The sequence below is a fragment of the Chlamydotis macqueenii genome, chromosome 2 (genome assembly GCF_036417535.1).
Source record: "Chlamydotis macqueenii isolate bChlMac1 chromosome 2, bChlMac1.mat, whole genome shotgun sequence".
NCBI classification, from domain to species: Eukaryota; Metazoa; Chordata; class Aves; order Otidiformes; family Otididae; genus Chlamydotis; species Chlamydotis macqueenii.
The window spans coordinates 74,727,320-74,752,416 of NC_141557.1; the positions used below are offsets into that span (position 1 = coordinate 74,727,320).

At 39.9% G+C, this 25,097-nt stretch overlaps 1 protein-coding gene across 5 annotated transcripts in view; it reads right to left on the reverse strand.

The window, feature by feature from the left end:
- MYLK4 (myosin light chain kinase family member 4) overlaps positions 1–25,097 on the reverse strand; it is an 84,702-nt gene that overhangs the window by 6,409 nt on the left and 53,196 nt on the right. For 3 of the 5 annotated variants that reach the window (XM_086740294.1, XM_086740295.1, XM_010125348.2), the window contains exons 1-12: positions 23,876–24,535; positions 13,112–13,178; positions 12,153–12,618; positions 11,300–11,319; positions 8,340–8,445; positions 7,388–7,481; positions 6,171–6,280; positions 4,891–5,032; positions 2,368–2,438; positions 1,523–1,651; positions 850–1,002; positions 438–510 (exon numbers count right to left, since the gene is read on the reverse strand). In XM_086740294.1, the coding sequence (XP_086596420.1) occupies positions 438–510; positions 850–1,002; positions 1,523–1,651; positions 2,368–2,438; positions 4,891–5,032; positions 6,171–6,280; positions 7,388–7,481; positions 8,340–8,445; positions 11,300–11,319; positions 12,153–12,618; positions 13,112–13,178; positions 23,876–24,535 (2,091 nt within the window). Of the gene's footprint in view, positions 1–437; positions 511–849; positions 1,003–1,522; positions 1,652–2,367; positions 2,439–4,890; positions 5,033–6,170; positions 6,281–7,387; positions 7,482–8,339; positions 8,446–11,299; positions 11,320–12,152; positions 12,619–13,111; positions 13,179–23,875; positions 24,536–25,097 lie in introns of those variants that run through there. The other 2 variants (XM_086740298.1, XM_086740299.1) reach the window with 2 other exon arrangements.

Sequence of the window (25,097 nt, forward strand, 5' to 3'; positions counted from 1 at the left end):
ATTGGGAAAGGTATCCCTTAGGAAGATGTAGGATAAAATCTAACAGCAGTCATAGGGGACTTCAGGAAAGCCTGAAAGGGTTTTCAAAGCAGGATGCAGAATCATCCCCAGTAGGAAAACTCTTCTCATATGGTAATTCAGCACTCATTTTATAAATAGTCTCATTTTGCTAAGAAATGGATCTACTCAGCAATACACAGCAATTGCGTGATCTTATATTTCTTCTCAGACATGCAAGAACTGATGAGCAAGTGTGAGCATGCAAACTACAGCAGCTAAAAAAACACAAGGGGACACACATGGCTTACAGTGGCAAGAAACGCAGCAGCAAGGAAGATTCAAAACAGTTAAGAAAAACATCAAAGCAAATAGTGATGTGGCAACACAAGAAGGCAACAGTAGATCTACAATGCAGAAGGATATTTAAATTTAGGGACCTGGAGTCTGCAGTGGAGCTTGTGGTCTGATAACCATGGATGTTTTAAGGCAGCAGTTGCACTTATTCTCCAGCTAAAGGAAAATCAGAATGCTATTAAGTTCTTTTCCCAGAATCTTTCAATTGAACAATTCTCTCCTACAGGTCATGTGTTGTGCCATCATGCAGTGCTGTCATTTCAGGACGTTATGCCAGACGACAGTTAATCCACGAAGTAAGTTTTTTTTCACAGTAAAAATGCATTCAGGTAACTTCAGAGCATTTTATGGACACAATGAACAATATCAATGAAGTGGCACAATAATATTCTATGAGGACAGAAAAAACTTAGACAAGTAATGATAGTTCTGCAGTGACACAACTGTGACATGACGGCATGGAATACTAATTTCAAAAATACAGGAATTATATACCATTTTTCCTTGATGAGAAGCTTTGATATGAAATCTTTGGCCTGATCAGAAACATCTCGAAACTCCTCATCTTCAAAATCCCAGCTACAGGACAGGATATTGTTGAGGGTCTCATTGTCATCATCACCCAAAAAAGGAGACAATCCACTGAGGCTAAAGTAGAAAGGAATATGTTCAGTCCTCCTGTCTTTTCCCATTCCCATACATGATTTCCACTTTCTACATGATTGTTCCGTCACTCCTGGCCTATCTTGCAACATGTTATTGTCTAAGAAAGTCTCCAGACAGTTCCGATTCTCTTTTCTATTTACATGTTTAAATAGGCACCCTTTTTCCCTAACAAACCAAGCATTACTGTCTTTCATGGTAGGTCATATTTTCTAGACCTCTCACCACTCTTGCACATATCTATTGGGAACTTACCAAGCAGTCTACATTATTCTGGAAGTGTGATACTCAAACACTTATGAGAGATGCGCAATAAAACAAAGAAGAAAAGTTCATGGTGATTGGAAAAGAGGAGAGATTACTGAATATGGAATTTGGAAAGAAGCCTGTATTTTTTATTTTTGGGTAAGAATTTTGTCAGTATTCCAGTATAATAACAAATTTGGATGACTGACACAGTTCAACCTAGAAACAGCTTACAAAGCAGATACTGAATCCTACTTACAGCATATAAGCAATGACTCCTACACTCCACATGTCTGTAGGAAAGGAGACAAACTCATAATTCACAACTTCAGGAGCAAGAAATTCTGGAGTCCCAAAGTTAACTCGAAGTTTTTCCCTGGGTTTATATCTAGGAAACGGAAACATTAACAGAGGACACCAATTACAGCTCTAATTAAAGTTGCATCAGAAGTTGTCTAGCACTTGAGCAGGAAAACAAGGACAGATAGAGGTACAAAATAAAAATAAATACACCTGTATATAGAATGAAAAACATTTGCAAGCTTTGTATTATACTTTAGGGCAAAACCCAACTACTATACAAAGGAAGAAATTCAGATTTCAAGGACTTCTTAGAACAGCTGTTATGATTCTTTTGGGATTTCTCCATATCATAGGTATGAAATTTTTAACCAGTAAATCCTTCACTGAGGTTGTGATACCTAATTAAAGCAGAAAGTGATATAGCATGGGATATATTGTAACAGGCCTCTTACACTCTCTTTTGTGTCTCTTAACACTCTCTTTTGAAGAATCTCATAACGTTGGAGACAAGAGGTCAGACAAGACGTATCACTGGTTTTGTCCATTTCAGCTGTTCCAAGATACTTACACACATACTTAGTCACAATCACCCCTCTTTCAAGCTTCTACCTGAAAAAAAGACTTCAGAACAAATCTTCTTTTACTCAGCTCCAAACATTCCTTATTAAAAGATATCCCTGGTTAAAAGAGCCACATTAAATTTGTCCTAAGAACAGTAGGAGACAATTATGTATCAAATATGTAACACTTTTTTCACTGTTTCCTAATTAATTTACGATTAGCAAGAACACATGCACGTACCTTCTTGCCAATCCAAAATCAATAATTTTTATTTGATTTGCTGCTCGGTTCACACACAGGATATTCTCAGGCTGCCAAGAGAAACCAAAAAGCACTTTAATGAGAAACAAGTATGAAAAACTGGGCTTTTATCAAACTGTAGGGAGAAAAACACTAAAAACACAGCAAGCTTCTCATAAGCACCTTTTGCTTTCCTCCTTGGTCAGATTTCTCTGCATGGGTATCCCCCCTGCTATCACACAGCAGTTGAAATTGTGTGTTCTGTGCCTTCCAACTTCTTTTTCTTCTCCTTGGCTTTTCAATTTGACATACGGCAGCAGTTCAGATAAAGAACTCATTAGGGGGAGTGGGACAGAGAACGCAGAGGGCCGCCCCAAAGAGGGGCTTCAGGATGTTGGCACTGTGTTTTTACAGACTTTAATAAGCTGACGTTGATTTTTAAAAAACCTCAAAGAAATTAATTTGATGGGCTTTGAAGTTTATCTTACAGCTTTAAGTTTCTGAGATCACAAATGTTCTGGCAGTAACTGTTTGATTGAAGACTGACATATTAAGCTAGTCACATCAAATTTATGCTTTTCTCAGTTATTTTAGCAAAAGGTAAGATTCTCAGGTTGAATCCATCTGGATTTTCATAGGGCCAAATGCTGTTCTTCACTTCCCTGGCGGGAATCCATTAATTTCCTAGAATTACTCCAAATTCATACAGAAGGGACTGAGAACAGAATTTGGCCAATTGTCTTTGAAATGTAAATATCTAAAATAAGAGTCTCATACTCACTGCCAGCAGTTTTATAGCTACTCTGTCTTGTTGCTCATTGAGTCCTCTTTGAAACAAAACAGCCCTCAACACTTAAAACATTAGTTAACCTTTGTCACCATTACTAATTCATTTTACATGTAGGAATTTTAAACACCATAGGACTTTTAAACACCATATGACCACAGTTTCTGAGGTCCTGGATGATTATGGTCAGCATGATTTTCTTTCAATTTCAAGCTTTCTTCCCTAAACTCATTTGTTACTGACAGAAATCTATGAACAAGCAAAACAGAAGAATGAAGCCATAGCTGGCAAGCACATGAAAAGAGGTCTCCCGGCAGAATTTCTTGGATTGTATATGTATCTTTTTGTCAGCAGTTTGACCTCATATTAAAACTGTGCCATCTCCAAGAACATAACTAATGTGCTCCGAAGAACCGTGCAGACTTCTGCTTGACAGGTTTCTAGGTTACTGGATGTTTATAAAGAAAAAGAGAGTCTGGTCATTGATTAGCAACTGAAGCAGGTCTGAACAAGCATCTGTTCATTTGATTAACCACTGCAATAATATATACACTAACAACATTAAAGATGTACTATATTAACTCAGTTATTACAAGGCAAAAACAGCAGCCGTAATAAAAATCTCACCAAAGAGAAAACCGTCTTGTGCACTTTTTGTTTCTTTTTGCTTTGTTGGAAAGCTCAAGGATCACTAGGAAGCTTTATATCCAGTCATAAAACTAAAGACATCATCCCGTTTTATTCCTGCACTAAACGGAGGTAAGAAGCAAGTCTACTATTTGATAAAAACTTGGGTTAAGGGAAAAGGAGTCAGCTCAGATTTATAGTATAATGAAAATTATCTTTACAACAAATGTTTTCTTAGGGGTGACAGTTAACCATTAGCAGTCCACCAGAGTAAGAATGTGCAATTGGTGGATTTGTTTTTAAAAATAAGAGCAGGGATTTGGTTTTGGTTTTGATGTATTTGAATAGTTTTTGGGTTTGTTGGGTTTTTTTTTGTATTTGAATAGCTTTTGGTTTTGATGTATTTGAATAGTTCAGATAAATAAGCAAGTATGTGGCAGAGAATCTGCTGCCCTTCTCTGGGCCTTCAGATGCCCTAGCAGCTATTGTCTAACCCAACACAGACATACTGTATTTGTTACATCAGCCACTGACTATTTTTATTTATTTCATTTTAGCAAGTGCATTTTAATGTATTTTCCCTTAAGCTGGCTATCTATTGATGCTTTTCATGACCATGACAGTGGAGTGTAGTCCTCAAAAAGATGTGCAAGGTTTACACTGCTCCTGAATGACCCTTGAATTTAGTTCCACTCACTCATGTTTTGGTTTCTGCATCATAAAAAATGGGAATAATCACTACACCGTGGCTGATCTGTAAAACAGGGATCTTGTGCTGTTGAATTTGATAATATTTATACACTATCTTGAGATTCAAATATAAAAATTGAAAACAGCAAGATATTTGTGGTCAGCTGCTAGCTTTCTGGAAAATTCAAGTGCTACGAGGCTTGATGACATATGACCACAATTCTCATTTAATTTACTTACTCCCATAGTAATTTACCTGATCTCAACGTTGTTAAAGCAAATACACATTGCTCTAAGGAAAGCAGAATAAGGCCCTTTGTTGTTTCTGCCATGGGAATCTGCCAAGCTGTATGGCCTACCATTAAGAATAAGAATTTCCACAGCTATCACTGCACAAAATATACATCTCAATTCTCTACCTTGAGATCCAAATGAAGAATATACATTTGGTGCATGTACTGAATTCCCTCGCAGATCTGTTTTATGAACGAGATAGTATCCATCTCTGTCAAACTGCAGTTTTCATCAATAATTCGGTCAAATAACTCTCCTCCTTCCACACTGAGGAGAGAAAGAAAATGAAGTGGTCACCAAGTCCAAATCCAATCCCATGCAGTTAGAGTCATACAGAATTCATACTATTGACTATTTTAATAATTCACCGTCAAGTTCAGTAAGGTGGGCCTACAATATGAGCTTATACTCTGATCTGAACTGTCCAAGAACTAGGTTCTGATGCATACTGGCCTGAACTTACTGAAGCTCTGAGAGTCCAGCCTCCTATTCATTAATAAGTACGAAAGTCTTGAAATGTGAACCTTATGCTATCTTGAGTCATCATTTTGTATTAGTGAAATTAATGAAGTCACATAGAAAACCAAGACAACATCCTGGAGAATCTGCATTTAAATCCGCAGTCTCCTCCCTCAGATTTTACAAGGGATATGATCCAAAATTTCAATTTGAAACTATCTAAAGTAAAAAAAAAAAAAACAAAAAACAAAACAACTTCTTAATTTCTCGTCACACTTCAGAATGCCTCCAGTTTACCCATTCATAGCTACACTGACATTTACCTTTTGTGATATGCTATTCATGCAGGCCAAATTCAGAGGACCATCTGAGAATGTGCAGAACAGCCAAACTCACATAACTTTGAACCTTCTGCCATACCTTTTAATGTTTTAGTTATACCATTTTCCACTTCCTTAAGACAACATTGGCTTAACTTGACTTTAAGGGAGCTATTTTGTGCCTAATTACCCTGATAACCCAGCATAAAAAAAATGGTTTATCCATTCAGGCATCCAGTATAAGGATCAAGCACAACACCTACAGCTGGCTCCTCTTCGGTGTAAGAAGTCTTCCCATTTGCCTCACAAAACTAGAGATATTCTGAGAGGTCTCTTTCTTAGCTGACAAATTAAAATTTGAAATTAAAGAGAAGATATATACACAGCTCTGTCTTCAAGTGGAGCAGTGGCTTTACAGCATCAGGAATGTGGCATAGCACCAGATGGCTGTATGGGAAAACTTTTCTCTTAAATCCAATTTTTTTTTTTTTGTTCCTGAGAACATATTTCTTATGCTCTTTCCACCTGTAAGAAGTTCTATTTCTAATTTCAGGAGAAAGAAAGAAGGAAACAAACAATTCTAACAAAAATGGTAAAGAGAAAGGGAAAGAAAAGAACACACTTACTATTCCATGACTAGGACAATGTCATTTTTTGATTCAAAGGCATCATACAGCTGGATGAGGTTCACATGATTCAGCTGGTTCATGACATTAATTTCATTCTTTACTTCATCCTGTAAAGAGTCATGAGTATTGTTTCAAAAGCCTTTTCTCTAAGAAAGCTACATGAAACGGGACATAGTTTGAACCAGACATCTACACTACCTTCCTGTTCTCATTCGTGGCAACCAAACTCAGGGTTTTCCTTTGATTTCTCCTGCAGCGGTAGATGTCAAGGCTATAGGAGCTACTAGACTGAACTCAGAGTTAAGTGGGGGACTGCTTCATTAATAAGCTATTTGAGGTAAAAGGAAGGGGAGAGCCCACATGGACAAGTGGTGGGTTCGCAGCGATGTAAAGAAAAGAGAGAAGCACAATAGGACTTGGTTCAATCACCTGTAGGTATAAACAATCAAGCTGTGTAAGGAAAGTCCAGGACAGTCCTCAAAACCTCCCCTTGCAGTCAGGGGAGAGAGACTGGTACCTCCACTCAGCCCAACGATTTTAGACATACAGTTTAGGATGGGCTGAATCATTCTCTGGTGGTGTCAGTTTCTCTTTATTGACTATAAGGGAATTATTGGTGATCAGCCAGGCCACAGCTATACCTTAGCAACCCCACTTAGCTGAGACAAAGTCCACCCAGAATGCCATTAATGACACCGCTGTCACACAAAGGATGCTATGCATCGCGTCTATCCTGCGAAAGCAAGCCCCAAATGGCCAGGAGGTTTGCAAAACAGGCCAGGCTAATTTTTCTCATCTGTGTTCATGTCGATGTCAGGAGCCCAGATCATGCCTGTTATCAGCATCCATCACAGTGACAGTGTGCTCAGGAGAGAATATACTCTGTCACAGGCCTGACCACTGTTTTTACCATTAAAGAAAATACTAATAGAATTAACAGCAGAAACCAAAAAAGGAAAAAAGAGCTGAAAAGAAAGTTGGAAAAAATAATATTTTTTTTTTAAAAAAAAAAGAAAGAAAACTTCAAAAGAGGACTTTGATGAGTCATTAGAAGTTCTAGAGGAAAAGGGAAACAGAAAAATAGAACTAGAGTCAATGGTAACCCAATGGGTCCTGTGACGGCTTGTAAGACACTTGGCCATGGTCTGTTTTGTAGCTGAAGAACAGTGTGAGATCCATTGGGGAACAAAAGACTGATATCACACTCTACCAACCTTCTGTTTAGGACCTTTCGCCTTTATAATTTTGGCTGCTAGTTTGAGACCTGTTGCTTTCTCTTCACATTTGTGCACTTGACCAAATCGCCCTCTATGGAAAAAAAAAGGAGAAAAAAAATAAAATCATCCAATGGTACTGGTGCCAGCCCTGAATGTAAACTATGCTATAAACAACAGAAATAGTGCTCTCCCTGCTGAGTTCCTTTTCAATTGCTCTATTGCTGCTATTTTGTTGTCTAGATTAGACTTGCTACTACTCATTTAGGCACACCAAAGTCACGCACTGTTCTAGCTGATACCCCACTTGTATGATTCACTATACTCACCTTATAACATCCAATGACTAATCCTGGGGAAGTCAACACACTGTAAGGATAATAACTCACTTATATGCACAATCTGCCCCTCTCCATCTCATCATTCTCCTCCAAGTGGGTGTTGTGGCTTCATGACTAAACAAAGACTTACCCAAGACCATGCTGCCATCAAAAATTACAATGTCACTCTCTTCTAAACAATGTCAGTATGAGAGATCAATTAACTATATGGTCTGTCAGATTAGCCTGCTGATCTATCTGAAAACATGCAAGTGTTTTCAAGAATGGGGCCCACTGAGAGAAAGAAGGCTACATGTCTCTATGTCCTGCTGGCTGCAATGTGAAGTAAAGTATTACAGCATTCTAAGAGCCCCATCATAAAGCCTGAGGGCAGCTGGCTGACCTAGAGCAATACCAAATACAAGCCAAGTCTGCTGGTGCCAAACCGTAAGCCAAAATTCACTCACAGAGTAAAGTCAGCCTCCTGTTTTCGTACCTCTCTAAAGCACTGTTAGAGCTTAGACTTTCATGACTTAGGCTCTAGGATGCATGTTGCTTCCATTCACCTCCCAGGGTGCTTGGCTGTAAATTTGTACCTTGCTTTCTATGTTGATTAGATTCACCTGACTTACCCTCCCAGGATTTCATTCTCGCTGACGTTATAATAACTGCTGATCCCCACCCTTTTGGCTGAGACAATCCGGTGATCAAATGGTGCTGGTGGAGTAGGACTATCATCTACAAAAGACAAAACAGACAGATAACATATGAATGGTAACATGTAGTGCTTGTCTATCTCTTATTTTAGTCCCTCTTTTCCCCACATAAGCTCATTTGAGGACTGAATACACCTATTATAAGTTTTATAGATAAGTATTTCTCTGTTATTTAAGAAGGGCTTTATTCCAGGAGCTCTGACTCAGAAAACAGGGTGCTGTTGGGGAGCTACACTACTAAGACAAGGACTCTTTTATTAAGTTAGCATCTTCTGCACAACAGTGGCACAATGCAAAGTGAAGACCGCTAGACTAAACCAGTGTAGCTTCATGCCCACAAAGGGCCTCAGCAATTTGTTCGGAAGGAATTCAAGGAATTCAGCTTTTTCTCCATTTTTTGTTGTTGTTGTTGTTGTTGTTTTTGTTTGCTTTTTTTTTCCTCAGGGACTGTTAATAGGTGAGCATGTACTATAAATCGGCAGTGGGGTAGGAAGAGAGACTGAGCTCTCCTCCAGGCCCAGCTAAAAGAGGCTATTTCTCAGCTTTTGCTGTTCATCATGAAGAATCTCCTTCTCTACTGATTGACACAACCTGTCATTCTCTATGGAGTGGTCATCACCTTTAAAAATCACATTTAGAGCTTGTGCACATGAGGGAGCTTCACCCTGGCAGGCAGCACCTGGGATTTCCAGTATGGCTCAGGACCTGGTGTGGTAGGACACATGGTAACTGTCACATGCTGCTCTGAAGAATTTCTGTCCTTAAAAAAAGATGGCAGATAAAAGGCAAAGAGGGGCACAGAGAAGGGATGGGTTCCCAACACCACATTGCAGCAGCTATGGATTTTCAGCACAAATGCAGGTCTCTGGTATTATTGTCCAGATCTCCACATGCTGGACCATTCTGTTGTCCTGATGTCAAAATCCCTGCTGGAGACCAGCCTTGCATGCCTAATTTCTCCTTGGATTTTTTGCAGGGTGTTGCGACTTCAATTTCATACCCATGTTGTTTTTCATTTGATTGATATTCCCGAGAGTGACCTTTGGCTGACCAAGGTGACAAATACTTCTTCAACTGGTTGGGAGGGCTAGAGCCCAGTGTTTCAACATGAGCTCTCTGGTTTGGAATGCCGGCTCCCTTTTGTGTGAGGCTTGTTGAGCAATTTTAAAACCGTTCATTAATCCAGTGAAAATGATTAAAAACACAAACAAAAAAACCCCATGACAGCATGTAGCTGGCAGGAACACTTTGGTCATTAATGTAGCAGTAGATTGTCCTTATTCACAGTGAATGTCCATTTTTCCAGGACACCAGCTGTGTACCTACAGGTTTTTTTGACAGTGTTAATAACTTACATGGTCAGGAAGTTAGTTCACGGTCAAGGAATTGTGAAAAGCTGGGGCTTCTGGAAGTTTGCCACCTACTTGGGCTTCTGCAGAGTTTGAATTGCACGTCCGTAAGTACGGGCCTTTGTGTGTTACCGAGACGCACAAAATGCCAAGAAAACCTCTACCCTAAAGGCAGAATTTGACTTTAACAGCACAAACTCCAAGGGCACCAGCACCAGCATGTAAGTGACAGTAGAAAATGTATTTCTGAAAGCTCAGCTTCCAAATGTTACCAAATTTTGGTCATGGAAGTGCTCTTTTCAAGAAGCCAGAGTACCTCTTTAAAACTATGCCTAAGTTTTAGCCTTCAAGATTTCCCTGGTGACAGACTCTATTTTTTTTTTTCCCCTGCACATCTGAGGTGATTTTTCCCTATTCAAGAACGACCTCCCATTACAGATCAAAGATGCTCCTAGAGAGACACTCTAACCTTAATGTCATCTCTAACAATCTGCCAGAGCTCAGGACAGGTTATGGAGTTTAAAGTTTTATTACATTATCTCCTGTTTCCTGCTACAAGAGTCTAGCACAAACATTTAATAAATGTTTCCCTTTCCCACTCTCCTCCCATTCCCAAAGCAAAGAAATTCATTCTGAGTCCTGTGCATGCACACACACACACACACATCTTTAAATCCTTCAGGCCATCCTCTTATGTGCCATAACTTCACACAGAGGTATAGGCACTGAAATTCTCAAGCTGGATGTATAATATTAGAAATCTCTGCTTCACCCAAGTAAGCACTGCTTCCGAGTTCAGTGCCTGAGCACCATTTATCTGACTGTTCAACAGCATTAGTCAGGCTTCCACTCAAAAATCTCTATTTCCTTATTTTAAAGGATGTGGTTGTTCTCACTTCAGATTGCAATGGTACAAATACAAGCAAGCTGGTTTTGCAGGCTACATGCACAGCATTGCAGATTCTGTGTTAAGACATGTTCTCAGCACTTCCACAGGTCAACCAGTTTCACCACACATTATATAATTTCTCCCAGCACTCTAAACTTAGGAGTTTTAGCTCTGTTGTTAAAACAACAGGGAAAGAGGATAGTGTTAGTGGAGTAGCTGTGGCAGGAGTAAATTAGTTGCAAGTAATTTCTGCCAGAACAGAAGTCTCTAAGATGGAAGCAAACAGAACTGTGTTATTTCCCATCAGCTTAGGATGTGGCCCATGAACAACTGCTTCCTGTCAGAGCTACCATGCACAATTTTCCCCCTGCTAATCACAATCATGAAATTGTTCTCTTCTATGGATGTCTCTCTCTGATCATCACTGTAATACCAGTGGAATCAAATGCTTTGCCTTTAGGGATACTTTCTGTAAGAGCTTTTTCAAGTTTTACATATGCCATCAGCACTTTCCGCAGCTGGCCTGCTCTTTTTGTTGTCATCTTTGATTAGGCCTTCATCGTTCACGCGATGCTTAGTGCTACCACTATGCTCAAATTGGCAGGTCTGCTCAGTGATTGAACTATAATTTCCTGTACCTTTTTCGCAGCCTTTACACCTGCAAGGACAAAACATGGCATTAGATCAGGGTACACTTAAAGTAGAGAAAATTTAGAAACACAGGTGAAAAATGCCTACATATATGTTACATTCAAATACATTAGTTATTTTGCTTCAAAATGTAAAATAAATTGTTTTAATATCCACTTTGAGAAATGAAAATGACCCCTAAGTTAATCATGACAGTAAAATGTTTATCTATTACTAAAATCTTCACCTGAGTTTTTCTAAATTTAACATTTGGATATCAATCTCACCTTTAAAGTAATGGGAGAGCATTGTGATTTGACTGTTCATATAGGTTCCTGAGAGCTTAAACTGGTTTATCCCTGAAGGGCTATATATCAATGCAGCAAAGAAAGAATTACAGTAAACAAATTTATCAGTTTAATTGCCCAGGCAAAGTTTCACAGTTTTATGTTATCACTTAAGTTACAACATTTTGCAGTAACTTAACTCCCAGTTGGTACATTGCCTAATCTACCTTTACTGTGCTCACAGCTTACATGATGCTGCAGTATATAAAGATAACAATGCGAGAATTCTCCTCAGAGATGAAGAATAGCCTAACATAATTCCCATCTTCCTAACCTATTTCCCAAGCAAACCACCAAAGCACACTGCTAGTTCTGTGTACAGTAGATCATTCACTTGTCTTTTTTAAGGGTATAATTTCAGCTCAGAGCTCAGATCAGACAGACAAATTCATTTTACACTTTTGTACTGGGCTGGATTTCCACCAATATTTATATTAACCAGCCACTTTGACTTCAAACTTTTTTCTAAAGCACAGGTCTCTTAAGAATGTGCAGTCCAAGCTTTAGGTCTTACCTTCCCTCTGGAGCCTCTTGATCATGACTTTGTCCTGCCTCATCTTCATTTTTGGAAGAAGCTGGTGGTTCCTCAACTTCTTCTTCACTTTCATCAGCATTTCCTTCCCTTTCATTCTCCCTCTCCTCCTGTCTTTCATCTCCAGACACTTGATGTTCCTCCTTCCTCTCCCCATGTTCTGGGGACTCACTTTGTATCTCCTGCCCGGTTATCCTTTGACAAGCATCATTAACAGCCTCTTCTTCTTGATGCTTTTCTGTAGTGAAGGATTTCTGAACAGAGCTTCTCCTGTATTTGTAACAGCTTTCAAAAGCCAAACTTTTTACTTTCTCCTCTGGCCCTTCAGTATGAAATTTGGGAGGATCTATTTGAAGCAGAACAGAACTTTCTCTCTCAGCGTTTTCCTTGTTGAGCTTATCAACCTCTTCTTCCTGAGAGCAGGACTGGCTCTTCTGGATGGACTCCTCTGTAAGTAAACAGGGGAGGAATCTGTCAGTAATTCTCTGATAGTCAGTAACAATATTAAAGTAGGGTTATGCACTTAGCATAACTTCTGTTGCATTTTGAACCAGGCACTTGCTTTCTTCTCCCACTTTCAAGGTCAGGGTAAATGTCTCATAAGCAAGAGTAGACTACTTCTTTTGAACTGGGATATCCTGGGTCATAAACTCTTCCTTTTGGAGACAGCACTGGAAAAGGTTTTTCCCACTCAAATTTACTGTCAGCCAAGTCAAGGTTAATAAACTCCTCAGGCAAAGTATCTTTTTGTGCAGTTTGTCGCCATGTGCACAGGCATGTGAAAAGTAGGTTAATGTTGCTTGGACAATTGTTACTCATGCTGATGAGCACACACGTAACCCAACCAACTCCACTGGAGCTGCTCAGGAAAGTAATGGCTACTTATGTGCAATTGTACCCTTAGGAACTAGAAACTGATTAGAAAAAAAAAATATTCTAACCTGTTGAATCTGGTGGCTTCTTCTCTTTTGTTCCAGTCTCATTCAAATGTGACTTTTCTTTGATGACCTGTGGAGAAGGCAATTGATGTATTAGTCAGTGTATACAGTGCTCATGTTGTATTGTTCCTCATTAAACTGCAGCCTGATTTTTTTTTTTTGTCAAATCCAAGTACTCTGTGTTCTAACTCACACTTTGCCTATAAATGATGGTCCTTATTTTAACAAGTACCAAGCTGATCAGACTGGTAGCAGCGTAAACAAAGAGAAATTATCTCAGTTGTAATCAACATCATTGTTGGCATAAACACAGCCCAGAAAAGATCAGGATGGAGCCTCAGGGACTAAAAAGAAAAAAACATCCAGAAATGAGCTGTTGCCCTGCACTAGCTTTTGCTGTTAAAAACTAGGTTAGTTAAACCAAAGATAGTAATGTTTAATATTCTAGTAAAACGTTCAGTAACAGACTTACTGACAGATTTCAAAAAGTTTTTTTGCTGTTAATCAACATCTGGTAACAGCATTTTTAATGATCCGGTAATTTATTACAGGCTGACCGAAACAGTTACCAGGAATCGGAGCATATAAACCATGTCAGCTTTGTAGCGTTCTCCTACCTACGTTTTACAACGTTACAGTGACATCTAGAGGTGCCTTATACCAAGCCAGTTCCTCATAAAAACTCTATTACTGTGACCTTTATGGCTCTTTACTCATATTCCTATGCCATTTGCACAGTGTGTTTTTTCATCAGCCACTCCTAGACTTGTAGTAGGCTGGTGACCACAGTAAACCATGGTGTCTGCTGTTGCTCGGTGCTCCTTTTCCACCTCCCTTCTTCCTCTCTCAGTACTATGACACTGGCACCATCATCATTCCACACGGTGTTAAAAAAACCAGATACCTCCAAATATTTTCCAGAGAGACTACTTTGGATCATTGAGCTACCAGTCGAAGCAGTGTAACACGTATTTCAACAAAATATACAGTGCCAGGCACTTAATTTTGAGTGCCTTAATCATGCAAGCAGTCCCACAGCTTATTCATATTGTACTGTGAGCATGAATCAGTTCTATTACTAAACATTTGTTCTGGTAAGCCCTCTGCATTTTTTATGCTTTTTTTTTTTGTTCTGTTTTAATTTAATCGGGCTATACAGAAAATAGGCATGAAATTAAAGCAATGTGTATCCGCTATAAACAGAGTTCAAGGGAAAGGAAACTCGAAGAGAAGCAAAAAAGGTTGAGAAAAACTGGATGAAACTGCATGAAAGAATTTCAGCAAGACTTGTTCAGAAAATCTTGCTCTGCAAGGGACAAAAAAAATGGTAATATGAGTATACTGACACTGACAACTATTTAGGATGCAGCTGGTCCTAGGAAGTTGCAAGCTGCAAAATGGAATAGGCCTAAGCAAGACTACATAAGTACCCTTGAAATATAAATTGGAGCCTTGTTCACAGAGAACTTAAATATAAATATCATGATTACAGATGGATCACAGGGAATCAACCAATGCTCATTCTGTTCTTTTAATGGCAAAAAGCACTAAAAGAAGTAGGGAAAAGCCTCAGACTTATTCATTCTCCAATGTGAGAGCAATTAGTAATGCACTTGGATTCCTGTAAGTACGTCAACCACACCATACTGCTGAGGACACCAGCTCTGATCAAATACAGTCAGCTGAGCAAATAACTGGAGAGATGGCCTCCAAGGTCTTTGATGCATGGGGCCAGATTTCACTCCTGCAATTCAGAATTAATTGCAGGCACACAGTGCTTCCTACTAAATATTGCTGTAGTTTGCAGGTGTGAAATACAGAAGCCAGCTTTTGAAAATCTGTCTAGTGGAACACTAGATGATGCTGAATATCTGAAACTGCCAGTGCATTACATAAATTACTACTGTGTTTATTCAAGCATCATTTCTGATTTCTTACATTTTTACAGCAGATGAGGAGCTCATACTAATTTAAATGAGAAAAAAAAAAGAATACAAATGAAACATTTACTGGTATCCTTCTGAATCAACAAAAGTAGCTATTTTCAATAAATACAGGGTCAGTAGTGCACTAGAATAAGAAATACAAATATAAGGACTAGATATTGGACTATCTGTAGACACATGAGTTGTCTATACAGGAGCATCCCAGTTTTCTCCATATTTTGCTATTTGTAGCAATATGTGAGTTCAACTTGTCAAATCTTGACCTGGCAATAAAAACACACACATTTCACTCATTATTTCTTCCCCATAAAGGGTGGGATTGTGCCAGGTTCTCTGGAGCTGATGGAAGTCAACGCGTCCCTCTCGGCTGGCCGCATGCCACAGGAGGCACAAAGACTTTTCTGCAGTTTGTTGGGGGGATGCACCCCCACAATGTCCAACCCCAGTCAAGCCAGCTGCTTCGAGAGCCCACAGGTTGTGAGCACCCAAGGTCACCACATTCCTCTGAAAAACTCACCCAAAAGGTGTGGTGGTTTGTTAATGACATCAACCTGACTCACCTACTCTTCATAACATTCCTCTTCCTTCAATCTGCTAGCAGTGCTTTCTTAAGGGTCTTTTTAACTTAATCTCCAATGGGTTTTTATTTATTTCTGTATTATTCTTCCTGAACTTTGGTGAAATGTGACTTTTTCCAGTCTGTAACTTCTAAAATTACAGAAATCAATATTTCTTAGTGGAATTTATGCCTCTATCTTACTTTTCCCCCTTTCTTTATTGACTTGAATATGCACAATGAGGTTAATGGCACTACAGTCATTTTCCCTATTCATACAAGCCAAAAGCTTTCAATTAAGTTTTCACTGTAATTCCACAAAAGGTTAAATATGAAAGGTTGCATTGTGACTCTGCAAAACATACCAAGGCAAAAAGGTGGCCATACCTACACAAGTTGGTATTGTGTCTTCAAAAATACATTTTCCAGACTTAAACATATTCTTTCACACACAGTATGGCTAGACCCCAAGTAATAGAGACAGAATAAAAGCCCATGTGATGATAACAGAACAATGTGAGATACTCCAGAGGCTAAAACTTCAGTATAGACCAATGGCAACAAAAAAAAAAAACAAAACAAAAAACAAAACAAAAAAACCCAAAACATTTTCAGAAATTATTTAAATTGACCTTAGAAACCTGCAGAAATTAAGCAATAAGCAATATATTTTAACAGAAATTTCAAATGCAGTGAGAAATTAATGTTTTTTATAGACATCTGACTCCTTTTTAATGAGCTGTACTTAGTTAAATTCCGTCTTTATACTGCAGCAGTCCTACCTTTGGAATGTTTTCCTAGCTAACTTTCAAATTTTTTTTTATTCACCTAATAAAACTCTTTGATTTTTTTTTTTTCCTACTGCAAAAATTTTTATAATGAATGGCCTTATGAAGCAGCCTTAGCCTTTTAGTTAGAGGTCCTTTATCACCGAGTCACATTTCGTTTGATGTCAAGACATTACTCTCAACTTCAATCAGCCGATACTGAGACACAAAACTTTGTACATGCCTACACCACATCTCTCAGTCGGTTTCTCATATATTCAGTGAATGTATTCCTGACACAAACTTATAAATGATAACAAAATACACACATGGGAATTCTGCTTTTACTGGCAGGCAATACATCTGCTTCTGTGTCATTATTTTTTGCTACACTGCACAAACTGCTGGCACCTTCAAGCAAAGATTTTGACTATTCCATGATTTTTATACAACTCCTTGAACTAGATAAAGAAAGCACTCTTCCGTATAAACCAAACTCAAGTCACAAATATCTTTTAACGACACAGAGAAATAACCTCCAAGCTATGAGAACTGCGATTCCCCCACTAGTAATTACAAGAGAATTTCTATGTGACCTGCTGCCTTGAAAGTACATTGGTAATATATGCAACGGTAACAACCTCTGCATGAAGACACATACTAAATACTGAAAAACCCCTTGTAATAACACCATCCTAGATGAGAAGATGAAAATTAGTGAAGCCAAAGCCTTGTCCATTCCCCACTTCAGGTTTCCAACTTCCCACCCGCTGCGCTCAAGAAGTGGTAGCTGTCCTGTTTCAAATGGATGCTTCCTCCTGCCAAGCCATTCTTCTCAAAGCAGGGAGACTTACAGTGAAGAGTAGAAGACGCTTTCATGCAACCAGGCTCCTGACGGGGCCCATGGCCTCCAGCATGCCATCTGCTAGGGTGAAGACACAGCATATTGCACTAAGAGTAACAGGTTGCTTTCAAACATCTTTACTTTTGCCTTGAGGTCTAGTCATTGTCATTTAACAGAGTCAGCATCAAGCACAAGAAGAGCTTTAGAGGTAGATTCTTTAACTCCAAGTTGACTGGTATAATTTTAATGTCTCTGGAATACACGGAAGCTTGTAACAACGATCGACAAATCTGAGGCTACCAATCTATCCTGAAGACCAGAGCATTCAGCTTTACCTGGCTTTGACATACATCCTTTCACTGCATCTGGGAAATCAAATCAACTTGTTACTATTACTTTTGGGTTTCTCACCTGAACAAATCAGGGGCAACATCAGGCAAACACAATCACTGAAGACTCTGGCTGCTTGTCTTATCAACGCATTAGACAGCCTCACATCTGCCCCTTCTCTATACTGCTTAATGCCCTTGCATGTGTGATGACTGGCAGGGTCCCATGTGCTTCACAGGTGCACATGTGCCTCATAGGCACCTGTGTCTTATCCCCAAAACTTCCTAGGTGATATTCTCCACATTTTCCCCATTACCATTAAATGGCTTATCATCTAAAGTGGGCTCTACTATTGCCTCAGTGTGAGAAAGGAGGAAAAAAAAATCCAGCTTGAAAGTCAAATCAGTGGTGGATCTTTTTGCAGGCACAAACACCCATCTGTCAAACTACTCAGGGAATTTTTTGCTACAATATCAGCCAAGTAGCCTCCTTGTTAAGACAGTATTTCTCAGCTTTACTAACTTATCCAAGCTAAGCATGCAATGATACAAATGGCAATTATCTTCAGACTTCTTGAACCACCTTTCCTAAGCTACTTTCGGGAAATCACACTGTTGGGAGATTTCCAAAGGGTTATGAACTTCAGAAATCATCCCCTACAGCTTTGATGACTCAGTATGAACTGGACTCCAGAAACGCAGGTTTCCTAATAACGCACTTCATTTAACAAGAAGGGGTTTTAGGTGGAGGGGAAAGACCTGGGATCTCTTTATTTCCCCTTTATAGACAGACCTTCTCCTGTGGTACCTCACCATGCAGGCAGCACCCAGCCAACTGAATGTGATGGGACTCCTCCCAGCCTCTGCTGAGGCTGCTACCCAGCCAGCCATCACTGCTCCTCCTTACTGGTGCACATGTGCACAAAACCCAGGATGGTACCAAACTAATAGCATTCCAAGGCAGCTACCCTTGACAAAAGTCAGCAGGGCAGAGACCTCACATTTAGTTGCAATGCCGGAGGAGGCACTCAAGTATGGTATCTTTACTATTTGCAGAGGTATCAGACTCCTGACAGGGGCTGAGAGGAGTCCTCACCTGAAAACTGACTAAATGGCTAGGATATCTGGTGACAAAAGGTGGATTTTAGATGACTGGAGTGGGCAAAGACCTCTTACCTGAGCAAATTCTTCCTACCACTGTCTCACCTCTTCAAGGAATGAGGGCTCCTGCTTTTACAGGACTGCTCTTCTCTTGATGACCTGCCTTGCCTTGCTCTCCTGCACTTACTAGCTACCTCTTCATCTTCATCATTAGATCTCTCTAGTTTTGCAAAGGAATTGTAATGGATTCCTAAAACAGTCATCGTAACACAGAGACACTAATGTTATGCTCGTAAGCCATCAGAGATGGCGTCCAGGTATTCAGAAATCAGCTGTGCCTGCTTTGATTCCACACATCCCTTAGAGTTGAAGAGAGAGCAAAACCACAACAACAGTGCCGAGGGCAGGATCCTGCCCAGGGAATATTGTAGAGCAGACAGCAACTTCAGAGGCTAAATGAAAGCAAAATTAAACCACATTCTGAATTGAAAGGGCATGAAAAATCTTCTATGGCTTATGTCAGTAAGGGAGAAAAATGAGCAAATCAAGACGAAAATTCTTGTCCAGAGAAAATATACTAGTTTACAGACAGAGAAAGTCAGCGACAGAATTATAGCTCGAATATATTATAGCTCACTCAAAAACTGCAATACTTCTACCAAAAATGTATTTAGGTAAAGGCGTCAGTCCTGAGGGGAAGAAGAGCATCCTTGAGTATAACGGCAGACGAAGGCACCAACTGGCTGCATTGCCCAAGAAGCAGACAACCCATCTGCTGATCCTCTACCCTTAAAACCACCAAAGATGGCAGAAATTCTTGCAGACAGATAAAAAAAAAAAAAAAAAAGGAAAATGAAACAATTCCTGCCTATTTGGCTGGAATATGAAAAATTCACAGAACATGGCCAATCTGGAGAGAATTTAAATAATGCATAAGGGACTCGTTAGTACTTGTAGGCATAATGAAGGAATTAGAAGCACGGTTACAGACTGAGGCTGAATGGATCTTAAAACACACGTGGCAAACTTCATTGCAGACTCCCTCCTACTAAAGCAGCCAGTGAGTTGCAATTGCAGTGTCGTACCTGCACGGGAGGGAGAGAGGGTTCAAACAGAAAGCACAGCTCCCACTGCTGGGGTGTTTTTAGTGTGGGAACCAGCCTCAAACTGCTAATAGTTATTAGTCCTATGGCAAAGCCTGTACAAATGGCATGAGACTGAAGTCACAGCAACCTGCAGGCAATTGCAGAAAGTTCAACACTGCTTTACGATCGCAACAAAAGGGACTTTCTGACTCTCCAAGTGAGTATTCACAGGTTAATAGTATAGAATCTCTAAATTGTTTAATTTGGAGGAATTAAGTGAGGTACTATTTTACTCCCTTTCTTTTTGTGTGGAAGGAACAGGACCGAAAACAGAGTTACAGAGTCATTTTGCAACAGGATTATCACGGAGTACTTAAAAAGGTGAACTTGAGGAAAACCTCAAGACTTTTAAAGACCCTTACTGTAGAACTGCTGATTTCCCTGGGTGGTAGTAGTGAGAAAATAACTTAAAACGACAAGTAATAAATGCTACTCCTCTCAGCCATGTGGTGATAGGGTCACGCAGCACTCGGTGGAAAATAGCTTGGAGACATTTGGCAGCACTGACAAAGCATGAAGTGTCTGCAGGCTACACAATATTGTAACTCCAACCCAAAACAGAAATAAACTAGCTTCTTGTATGAGACAGTGGAGGTATTTCAGGATGGCAGTAAAAGGCAGCAAAGCAGAACTTTTGCTTCACAGGAGAGCGATCCCTATATTTTGCAGAGCAGAAAAACTCCCCGTTGAGCCTGTGATCTGGAAACTGTTCCAGCTGCTGCTGAAGCCAGAAGAGAGATTACACACCCCAGCTGCTTATCACCCCCTCTTTACCTCTCTCCCATGCCCCCTCTTCCCTCCTCGTTGTTCTGTCTTTTACACTGCTCTCTACTTAATCCAGTTCTGTAAAGCCAATTAGGAAAAAAAAAAAACAAACAATCCTACAATTAATAAAGCAAAGTGCAGCACCTCTTTTAAGAGGGAAGGATGGAAAGGCAGGTGATTAAGCAGTATGTGAACACAATCCACTCCCTTATTCAATATATCCCGGGCCACCTATTGCACCACCTAATACTAATTAAGAATGATGGGATCATCTTGCAGAACCAGGCTGGGGACAGCCAAGTATTTGTCAGACAGCTCAGCTGTCTGTTAGAACAAAGAGATGGCGTTTGCTCACAGCTGAGGCAGGCACATCATCCAAAATATCTCCAGCAGTGCACAAAAGTGAGTCCTGTCCTTCCAAATTAGGTGTAGTAAATGGATCACCTTGCTCACAGCCATAAGGAAACAAAATAGGACTGCGTATGTGTAAAATGATTGCAGGGTTGCTCAGAGTCGCCATACAGAGTCCACCTAGGATAAAAGAGAAGCTGGCCTTACTGCCTGGCAGCTAGCACTTCTGCAGGGTCTGCATTGTTCAAAACTGTCATCAGGTGGAGACTAGAGACAGTAATAAGGATTATGTTTACAGAAGCAAGGATTGATTTCTGCATAATCAGGTAGGTTTGTTCATTGCTATGCCACCAGTTATCAGTGGCACATTTCAGGTGTAAAACTCTGCAAGGGTGAGATCCCCTAGTTCTCTATTACTTTGCTTTTCTTTTTTATTTCATCATATCAATTTAAAACCAAAAACTTGTAAATTCAGTTTGAATACGTGGCAGCCAGAGGCAAATGCAACCAACTTCACAGTGTCTCATGGACCAGTCTTTTCACTGATTTGCTCAGAGATGCTGTTCTTACCTTCCCAGGCAGAGGAGATTCTGCCCTGAATGCTGGTAAATAGCATAGCTCCTACTAAACTGACAGCCAAGCTCAGCAGGCTCTGCTCAAGTATATCCTACCATCTTCTATTATTCTTAATCCAGGGCTGAATTCAAGTCTGTTTTCACTTAAACCCAAGATGATTAAGTGTTTACTAAAGCCAGCTGTTGTTCACAGGATAGCCTGATAATTTTATGATGGTTCTTTACTAATAAATCAAATGCACAGAGAGGAAGGTAATGACAAGCTAACAGATGTATGCTATCTCATAAAACAAACAAAATATTAACAACGCAATAATATCACCAGCATGATTCCAGACATGCTCGTGCCGCCTTTCCTAAGCCCTCAAAGCTAGACAAGCTCCTACCAAGTCCACTCAACATTGCCAAGAGTTTGCCTAAACAAAAACGAAACAGTGAGGGGATGACAAATAGAGCAGCTGTTGGAAGAAGACAGAGACTCTGCTTGCCCCTCTCCTCTTTGGGCCTTTGTCAGTAGGCTGCTTCTGTTTCCCTCATGTTCAAGCCTCCTACTCGCCACTTCCAAGCCCTTCAAAGCTCTGAACTCTCCACTGAGCACCTGCATCTCTGCTATCCCGGCTCCCCTCTGGGCTGCCTGCCAGGAGCACGATCTCCTCCTCTGACCTGCCCCTTCCACTACACCCACCAGCTCCCACAAACTCACCAGCAAAGCCTGCACGGTCCCCCCCTTTCTCTCACCCTGCATTTCTAGAGCAGAGAGCCTCGTACCTACTCAGGCCTCCAGGAGCTGCCAGTTTGTTAACATCCCAGGCCTGATTCAGTTTATATTAAGATATAGTTCAGATGAATATGTAATTTGACCGAGACAGGTAAAGCTCTACCACAAACTGCAGTGATCGCAGCATTACAGAGATGAACTGTGAGTCTCCCTACTGTAGGCCTTTTACAACAGATGCTTTCACTGATGTTGTGAAAAGTAAAAGAAACCCCAAACTCAGATGCTCAAAATAAGCAATCCCTTCTCATCAAAGTAATGCCTACAAAAGAAGAAAATTTTTCTTTTGCTAAAACTCCTTTATTGAAACCAGTCCAACCTGATGTTCAAGAAGGGCCTGTAAAAACAACTTTTCTTGTCAGTCTCCTTTGGCATGGCAGCAACTTTTCCCTTCAGTTAATGATGCTCTGGAAACAGGGCTGCACATTTTATATCCCTACATAGTCGTAGATCAGCCAGTTCAGTTGACAGAGCTTTACAAGATGCTCCTCTGCTGCTACTCAGCACTGACCCCTATTTTTATAGTCTCCTACGATGGCTCAAACACTTCTTGTCTACCTGAGAAGTGGGGCTATCTAAGAGTAAGCAAGCTGAAAATCATCTGGTTTGCTGACCAGACTGGTCTGAGTAATATTAGGTGCTGCTTTTTTCAATTAATGCCATTTCCAATAATACCTTCACAGGATGTTTTTCCAGCTCAAAAACTTCAGAAAAACAAACTCAAGAATTATTCTTTGGATCTATCAAAAAAGTAAAGCCTATATGAGACATTTTTTTGAGAAAAAAAATGCAGAAAATAACTATGAAAGGCAACCTTTTTGGTTCACTGTAGGTTAATTAAATATCAACACACTTGCTCAGAAGAAATTCCTCAATTTTCTAATGCTACTCAGCTTCCTTACCAAATAAAGAATAGTCAAACTACCTTACAAGAGCCTATTATAATCAATGGAGCCTTTCAAGGGATTTTTGTGGTCTTTTAATCTGACCTGTAAAGAACACGATGAAACTCCTGTTACAGTGACACAGGCGTTTTTCCCCTGAGGAAGTTTACACAGGCTGCAGCTCCAGTTACGGTAACCCTACCTCAGATCCCAGTTTAGAAGCCCCCCTCTCCCCACCAATGTCAGCAGAAATATCAGGTCAGAACAGCACACTTAAGATGTTCTTTGAAGGACATACACATGTACATGCCCAGAACCAAGAAGGATTTTTACCAGTTTCACTAAACTCTAGACCTCACTGCATATAACATGACTGCTGCAACTTGATTCCCTAGATAATAATAAATCCAGAGATCATAGTAAAACATATGTCCAGGACCCAAGCCTCCTAAAGTCTGTGTCAATCTTTGACACCCTCGTCAAGGACCGCTTGTTATGTTTTACAGCTGTAAAGAAATAATTAAAAAAAAAGAGGGTATTTCTCACTCGTTAGATTTTCTATATCTTTGCCACTGAAACTTGCTTAGTTTGTTCTACTAGTTTTCATTTTTAGAGCATACTGGTTGTTGTCTCTTAAATGTTAATGGAATGAAAAAGCTAAGCATATAGCAGAACATATCCATAGCTTCCAATGATTCCTGACAAGATGAAACACAAACCTGGGCTCACCTTTTCACTTTTCTTCTTGAGCAGGGCATCAGCTGTTGTCTCAGAGAAAAAGTGCATCCTAAAAAGACGTTCAGCTCCTTTTGTATAATCACCTGCCTTGCAAAGTTTACGTTTTTGAAAATGGTGTTTTACACGTGAATTATGAATTATTAATGATTTAACCTTCTCAACCAGAGGCCCTACAAGCTCCTGTAGTCCAAAAACATTTTGTTCCAGTCCATCTAGTCTTTTAACCTGCCACTCTGCATTCCTGTTTATATCAGAAAGAGATTTTTCCATTTTAAGGCAAAGACTCTTCATTTCATTACTTCTCAGATTTTTATTTGTTTCCATCCTTGATCCAGGTTCAGATGTTTCTGCCTTTACAATCTCAATGTCTTTTTCAATGCAATAGATTTCTTGGGAAATGCTGTTAAGCTTCTTAAGGACATTGTCTTGCAGAGTCAACAGCTTATCTACTTTCTGTTCAAGGGAGGCAAACTTCATATCCATGACGTTAAAACTTTCAGAAGTGCTGACATCACTGCTTGCAACATGAAGAATTTGGGGGGGTTCCATTCCATTATCAGGCCCTTGCTTTTGCAAAGCGTTTGGATCAAATATTTTGGCCAAGTTGTTGACCATAGACGTAGAAGAGCTCTGCCTGCTGGATGTGGTCATTTTGCTGGTTTGGGTAAGGGAAGGAAATGCTCTGATGGTCAGCTTCTTGAGGACAATATCAGTTGCAAAGGCTTCCCATCCAGACTGCTCAGATATACTGCCAAGTTTCGCAACTCCAGCTCAACTAATATAAAAACTACTCTCATATATTTGACTCCAACACAGGAAAGAGACACACAAATTATTCAGGAAGAAAAATGCCTTTGATCCATTCAAATAGACATATATATATATATAAATAAATACATGTATTTCCAAATGAAGTTAATATAAAGATGTGCATCCTAAATGCACTCAGTTCCATGACATCAGCCCTAGCAGGGACTGAACTATTTGCACTCCAATGGAATTTGACAGCAAAAAGGCTACATGATATGTGAGAAGCCTCTAAGGGTAAAGACACTTTGGCAGTGGTGTTGTTGCTTTTTGAAAGCCTAGTATGTAATGTGATTCCTGCTCTGAAGAGAATAAAGGTCCTTACAGGGACCTTCAGTGTGGCTGCGTGAAATTACTACGTCTTGAGGTGAGCTTTTCAGATTAAAACCTCTATTGCTTGAAAGGC